The 7698-nt window shown below is 52.4% G+C and overlaps 1 protein-coding gene across 1 annotated transcript; it reads left to right on the top strand.

Moving 5' to 3' along the window:
- SPATA20 (spermatogenesis associated 20) lies at positions 1 to 6032 on the top strand (the record flags this gene model as incomplete). The annotated part of the gene is made up of 16 exons (XM_080922242.1): positions 1 to 77; positions 188 to 370; positions 467 to 531; positions 643 to 797; positions 870 to 1013; positions 1124 to 1325; positions 1511 to 1641; positions 1729 to 1833; positions 2043 to 2117; positions 2215 to 2424; positions 2507 to 2699; positions 2939 to 3107; positions 3360 to 3571; positions 4591 to 4790; positions 5612 to 5692; positions 5862 to 6032. 16 exons carry the CDS (start codon positions 1 to 3, stop codon positions 6030 to 6032), a joined length of 2373 nt encoding a protein of 790 aa, XP_080778368.1.
- Between the last annotated feature and the right edge of the window lie 1666 nt (positions 6033 to 7698).

Here is a 7698-nt window from a genome sequence, read left to right as displayed (position 1 = left end):
ATGAGCCACCATTCTTCACCACCCCCAAAACATAAGGGGGAGCACAAAGGCCACGGTCTCCCCCGTGGTTCAGAAAGGTGGGCTGCACTGGAGGGTTGGAGTCTTTGAGGCTGGGTGACCATTGAGCTGATTTGGGTGGGCAAAGGGGAAATGGTCTTCATTTGTGTGACCCATCTGCCCACCTCAGGGGCAGCTCCTCCCGGGACAAGGACCGAAGTGCTACAGTTAGTAGTAGTTCAGTGCCCATGCCTGCTGGAGGAAAGGCCAGCCGGTCTAGCTGTCATCCATCTGCACCTCAGAAGACTGCCAATCGCCTGATCAATGAGAAGTCTCCATACCTCTTGCAGCATGCCTACAACCGGGTGGATTGGTGAGCCCTATCCCAGGGTTTCCCTTGAACTGTCTGGGGTCCCCGGTCTATGGACTCCCTAGGCTACTGAGTGACCTTCTTTCCTGTTGGGTCTAGGTATCCCTGGGGACAGGAAGCCTTTGACAAAGCCAAAAGAGAAAACAAGCCAATTTTTCTCTCAGGTATACACCCACCATTCCTGGAATGGGGTTCAGTGACAGGCAGGGGGTTGGGGTGGGTCCTCTGGGTCCCCAGGGACCTCTTTCTGCCCTCCTGTCCCTCTTCTATCCTAGTGGGGTACTCTACCTGTCACTGGTGCCACATGATGGAGGAGGAGTCCTTCCAGAATGAAGAGATAGGGCGCCTGCTCAATGAGAACTTCGTCTGCGTAATGGTGGACCGAGAGGAGCGGCCAGATGTGGACAAAGTGTACATGACTTTTGTGCAGGTGAGATCTCTGTGGCAGTCTTGTCATACCTGTGCATAGCAGCTCTCCTGACCCTGACCCTTCCTCTTTCAGGCCACCAGTAGTGGAGGAGGCTGGCCAATGAACGTGTGGCTGACCCCCAGCCTCCAGCCGTTTGTTGGGGGCACCTACTTCCCGCCAGAGGATGGTTTGACTCGAGTTGGCTTCCGAACAGTGTTGATGAGAATCTGTGATCAGGTGGGTGAATGTCAGGGAGGAAAGGTACCAGAGAGCATGTTGAGGGACCACAGAGACAACCCCCACCACCCGTGTGTACTGACTTCCGCATGTGTGCTCACCTCCTGTAGTGGAAACAGAACAAGAACACCCTTCTGGAAAACAGCCAGCGTGTCACCACAGCCTTGCTGGCCCGGTCTGAGATCAGTGTGGGTGACAGACAGCTTCCACCCTCTGCTGCCACCATGAACAGTCGCTGTTTCCAGCAGTTGGATGAGGGATATGATGAGGAATATGGTGGCTTTGCTGAGGCTCCCAAGTTTCCCACACCTGGTCAGTGACCTCTGACCCTGACCTATATAATGACCATCTAACTTAGTCAAGTTAGATGGGCCAATGGCATTCTGACCTATGACTCGGGTGATGGCCTGTGTCCTCTAAGTGGATGGTGGAAGTTCCTGCCTTCCAGCCTGACAGAAACTACCTGGCCCTCTCACCCTCTCCTTCCTGCTCCACAGTGATCCTGAACTTCCTGTTCTCCTATTGGCTCAGTCACCGGCTCACTCAAGATGGCTCCCGAGCTCAGCAGATGGCTTTGCACACCCTGAAGATGATGGCCAACGGAGGCATCCGGGATCATGTGGGGCAGGTGAGAGCAGGCCAGGTTCCCTGGAGGGGCAGCTTGCCCAGTAACAGAGGCTGAGATCAGTCTAGCCTAACATCCTGCCTGGCACAGGGCTTTCACCGCTACTCCACGGACCGACAGTGGCACATTCCTCACTTTGAGAAGATGCTGTATGACCAGGCACAACTCTCGGTGGTCTATTGCCATGCCTTCCAGGTGACTTTTGCCCCTAACCTCAACCCTGGCTGCCAATCCCAAGGCCTTCCAGGTCACTGTAGCTTTCTCTTGATTTCCACCCATTGTTCCTTCTCACACTCTTGACACCTGGGCTTCCCTCACACCCTACCCACTTTCCTGAGAGAATAGCATCTACAAACCTGAACCACCCTCCAGGGACCTTTATTGACAACCTCCATCCCCCACAGATCTCTGGCGATGAATTCTACTCCGATGTTGCCAAAGGCATCCTGCAGTATGTGACCCGGAGTCTGACCCATCGGGTGTGTGTCCACTGAGGCAGGCATACGTGGGTGCAGGAGGGCATGAGGTCTCCATTGCCTTTTGGATGGTGACCAGCCAACTCTCCTATCCCCACAGTCTGGAGGCTTCTACAGCGCAGAGGATGCCGATTCTCCCCCAGCGCGAGGTATGAAGCCCCAAGAGGGTGCTTTCTATGTGTGGACAGTCAAAGAGGTTCAGCAGCTGCTCCCAGAGCCTGTGGTGGGCGCCAGTGAGCCGCTGACCTCGGGCCAGCTCCTCATGAAGCATTATGGATTCAGTGAAGCAGGCAATATCAACTCTACTCAGGTGAGGACTTTTGCAGACCCAGAGAGAGACCCCAGGCCCACCAAGTCCGTGGGCTTCTTCTGACCAAGGCTGTTTTCCTCAGGATGTCAAGGGGGTGCTGCATGGGCAGAATGTTCTGACAGTGCGTTATTCACTAGAGCTGACTGCAGCTCGCTATGGCCTGGAAGTGGAGACTGTGAGGGCATTGCTCAACACAGGGCTGGAGAAGCTCTTCCAGGCCCGGAAACATCGGCCGAAAGCACACCTGGACTACAAGATGCTGGCTGCCTGGAACGGTGGGGTGACCCTCTCTGAACATTAATTCTGTTTGTTGAGCCCTTTCTGTCTTTTCATTCTTTCTTCGTGGGCCTCCTCAAATTTGACTTAGAAATGAAAAAAAATGGGTATTTGGAGAACCTAAGCTATCTGCTTGGGCTTGGCACTTGGAACCTTGGGGTGGGGTGGGGTGCGGTGGCTTGTCCCCGGAGAGCTCTGGTTGACCTTCTTACCACCTCTGACCTCTCTTTTCCTCCAGGCTTGATGGTGTCTGGCTTTGCTGTGGCTGGGGCTGTCCTGGGTATGGAGAAGTTAGTCACCCAGGCCACCAACAGTGCCAAATTCCTCAAGCGGCACATGTTTGATGTGTCTAGCGGCCGCCTGAAGAGGACATGCTATGCTGGCACCGGAGGGGCTGTGGAGCAAAGGTGTGTGTATGGGGGGGGGGGCTGGGCAGACCAAGAGGCCATTTCCTTGTGTGACTCTAGCCTTGTTCTGCCCCTTCGATTGACTGATCGGTCACTACACTGCACTCTCAACACTCGTGGGCCCATTGAATCCTTTGGGAAATGGACCTCAGGAGAAGTGGGAATGGAGAATCAAGTGAAAGAAAGCATGAAACATTTCCTCTCTGCACTCCCGGGCACATCCTCAGATTTCCTTCTCTCCTGTACCCTTAGCAACCCACCATGCTGGGGTTTCCTGGAGGACTATGCCTTCGTGGTGCGGGGCCTGCTGGACCTGTATGAGGCCTCCCAGGAGAGCTCTTGGCTTGAGTGGGCTCTGCGCCTACAGGACATACAGGACAAGCTCTTCTGGGACTCCCGAGGTGGTGGATACTTCTGCAGCGAGGCTGAGCTGGGGACAGACCTGCCTCTTCGTCTGAAGGATGGTCAGTGCTGGCCTTGGGCCCTGGGTTTGGGCAGGGCAGGGCATTCCAGAGAAGGATACATGTGTGGTTTTGGTTTTGCAGTAAGCAGTTCATGTGGGGCTGCTGGCTTCATGCCTTTATGTGACTTTGGAGGTCTCCTGGTGTTTCTGAACCTGCTTCTTAATATACAAACGGGTGTTTGTAGTGTTCAGTTCCTCGGAGTTGATGCAGAGGTCGTTCTAACTTTCCTGTGAGCATGCATGGGTATCGGAACCCACAGATTTCATTTGTTAAGCAAGAATGACTTGATCTCTGCCTGCAGGAAGTCTGTAAACGAATGCCGGAGATACTGTGGAATGTATCGCCACCAGAGCTTTGAGAATACAGTCAACTTGTGACAAGTGTCAACCAAGAGGCTCTGTGTCTTTAGGGAGGCACTTGGGAGAGGTTTAGGCAGAGGAGTCAGTTTGATGTGAGATCCCTAGGGGTTAGGCTAGGTGTGGAAGACAGGGACCAGGAGTGGTGTGCGAGGAGGTGTGGATGCTGGGATAAGGAAGTGAGGGCTCAGGGCGCTGAGAAGGTCTGACCTGCTCTGGCTTGAATGAAAAGCAGCCATTCTGATCATCATAGAGATGAACAGAAAAGGGGAAATCAGGGTAACCCATTAAGAGGACACTGGGTTTTAGTCTTGGAGGTACTGTTGAAAGCCAGGGGTACCTCATGAGATGGGGGGCAGAGAAGCACTGGGAGCTGTTCAGACAGTAGGCCAGCAGGTGTGTAGATGGAATAGAAAAGGTGAGGAACTTGGGTGATGCTTCTCCGGCCCTGGCAGTTGGTAGCTAGACAAAGGTATCAGCAGTGAGGTAGAGAATCTGGATACCCACAGCTCAGTAGGAAGAGGGGCCTGTAAAAAAAAAAATCAGACCAGCAGCATATGAACTTCCTCATCTTATCCCTGGACCCCATAACCCAGATTCAGTCTCAGAGCAGGGCCCTGAAACCCAGTGACTACCCCTCGTATACCTCTTTGTCTCTTGCAGACCAGGATGGCGCAGAGCCCAGTGCCAACTCTGTGTCAGCTCACAACCTCCTTCGGTTGCACGGCTTCACTGGCCACAGGGATTGGATGGACAAGTGTGTGTGCCTGTTGACAGCCTTCTCTGAGCGCATGCGCCGCGTCCCAGTGTCCTTGCCTGAGATGGTCCGTACCCTGTCAGCTCAACAGCAGACTCTGAAGCAGGTAGGGAGGTGGTAAAATGTGGACTAAGTTCCAGACCAGGAGGGAGGCTGGTGATGTAACAGGGTATGGTAGCCATGAATGGAGTTCCAGGGCTGCTACCAAAACTCACTTATACACATGCAGGGGTCTTCGCTCTGTGGGGTGGAGGTGTCTGTGGGAAGGTGGTGTCAGAGGAGATAGCCTGCGAGGCCTTGTCACTGGAATGTTCACATCTAAAAGCAAAATGAAGAGTCTAAAAATGGGTTCCTGGTGGTCTGATAGCTGGTGAAGTGTTTCTCTGTAAGGTTCTGCATGTCAGTCTGATTATTTCTGTTCCTTTGTGCTCTGTCAACTCTTTAGTACACACACACACACACACACACACACACACACAAAGTTTTCTGGTTTGTGTGCTGATGTGGGCTAGAGTACTTACCTCAGAGTTTGCCTGTGATATTTGTGTGTTCCTCTGTGGGTGTGTTTGTATGTGATTATACAGGTAGCACCTACTTCTATGGACATCTACTATGTGTGCATGTAACTATGTCTCTTTGTGTGCTGTGTGTCATCCAGTGTAACAGGTCTTCTGGACACCCAGTCTTATATTTGTATGTCCACCACAATGTATGACATTGCCACTAATATGCATTCCAGGTGTGTGTGTGTGTGTGTGTGTTTGCACTTGTGGAACATTAAATCTGATGAATCCTACTGATGGCTAAGGTGAGTTCCTTCTCTTTTTAGAAATTCTGGATGGATGGAGGGAGGATGGGGAAACTCTGGCAGGTGTGGGACCTAGTTTCTCCCTTACTGACACTAGATGATTTCTCTATATTGGACAGATTGTGATCTGTGGAGACCCCCAGGCCAAGGACACCAAGGCCCTGCTACAATGTGTCCACTCCATCTACAACCCTAACAAGGTGCACATCCCTGCAAACTTGGTCACTTTCTACCTCCCTCATTACGTCTCCCTACTTAGCTCCCAACATTCATCCTTTTGGAAGTTTGGGGAAGAGGTCATTTTCCACTGGGCTCTGCGATGACCAGTACCCCTCCCAGGTGACACTTTGTGCTCTGCCAATATCCCAGGTGCTCATTCTGGCTGATGGAGACCCATCCAGCTTCCTGTCCCGTCAGCTTCCCTTCCTGAGCAACCTTCGACGAGTAGATGACCGAGCCACAGTCTACATATTTGAGAACCAAGCCTGCTCCATGCCTATCACTGATGCCTGTGAATTACGAAAGCTGCTACACCAATGACTGCCCAGAACCCTTTGAGCTGGGCCAGAAGGCAGAATTTTCCAACTGACCAGAGACACTTGGTCTTGAGAGGCTATGCCAAACCTATAACCACTCATGGGAACCCTGCCTCCAGGTGATCACAGCCATCCTTGTGGCTCCCCCATGGGCACCTACTCACCATGAAATAAACCTAAGAGTGTCCCGTGGTGACTCTGGGAGTCTTAGCCTCTCTTTTGAGGGAGGGCCTGGGAACAGCAGCCTGGGAGCAGCCTTTCCTCCTAGAGTTCACAGGCGACTCTCTTCTCTCCTTGCCCAGTCACCTTCTGTTGGCTCACTAGACTAATCTCGTCTCTGTCCACACGATTAGTAAGCTTGAATAAAACAGGGTCAGTGGACCAAAACCAAGTATAAGAACCAGGGTAAGGACAAGGTGTGTATTAGCTCAGGAATAGTAATCCCTGCTAGGAAATGGCTTGCCATTTTCCCCTTTGTCCCTTTATGTAAAGCTAGGAAAGGGACAGGGGCATAGTATAGACCTCAATATTTAGCAGAAAGATACGTAATTAACATTAATTAACATTTCCATGCAGTGTAGTGTACTGTGGAAACCTCAGGTACCAGGACTAAGACTTTTCTTTGAGGGTTCCCAGCCAACCCCAGCATCACTTCAGAAGGTCATGCTCAGCCTTCTCCTGCAGGACAGTCTGGGAAAGGGCTCTCTTGCATCTGGAACATCTGTTGTGTTGGAGGTCCTTCCCCAGATCCATCTGACACTTGCTACAGAGGAAGCTGTTATCTTCCTGGGACCTCCTCCTGTTCTCTGAATGGTAGGAGATGCTCTTAAATCTCATCCTTGGCAAATGAATCGTCACAGAAGACCCCACATAGCTGTCACCCGGGAAGGCAGCTTGGAGACATGCTTGGAACGAGAAGGTGCAGAACAATACGGTTGTGGGGTTGCATAGAAAGTGTCTTTTTGAAGTCTACTAAGCCTGAGCACCATCCTAACCTCAAAGCCAAACAACACAGATAGCCAGAAGAAGCTGCCAGAGAGACAAGAATGGATGGGTGGATGGGGGGGGGACTGCTAGGGAGATGTCAGTAGGGAAGAAGGGAGCAGGAAAGAAACTAGAGACAGGAGATGGTCACACATGTACACCTAGCCATGGTCACTGGGACCTGAGTCGTCTCAGTCTGGGCAGCGGGCCCTTGGTGCAAGCCACCAGTCCATCTGGAGGGGATTAGCACTCTGGCCAATGAGGTCAGCTGGCCTCTTTCTTACTGGAGCCCACTCAGCCTTGCCAGCAAGTCAAAGTCTGGACACGTGGAGCCTGGCTTGGGGGCAGCAGGAAGGGAAAGCACAACATGGTGAGACACAGGTGGCCTTTTTGGCAACCCTAACACCAGATTTGGAACAGTCCGGGCAGTTCACGTAGCTCTCTTGCCTCTGTGGTCTCTTCGACCCTCACAAATGAGATGGGGGACTTTTGGCCTCTAGGGATGGAAGTTGGAGGGGCAGAATTGGTAGAGATTTGCCTGACACCCTCAGCATACCAGGTTTTTCCTGGAGTCTTCAGAACGACAGCAAAGGTCTCTGAGGCCAGTGCTTGCCAGGAGGTGGCGACGACTGTGAAGGAGACTGCATTTGATGTTTTCCTCCACCTGCCCGCCTTTTGCACCTCGT

The sequence above is a fragment of the Micromys minutus genome (genome assembly GCF_963924665.1).
Source record: "Micromys minutus genome assembly, chromosome: 10".
NCBI lineage: Eukaryota > Metazoa > Chordata > Mammalia > Rodentia > Muridae > Micromys > Micromys minutus.
Note: the sequence above shows the minus strand (reverse complement) of the source record. Positions and strands in the feature narration are given on the sequence as shown.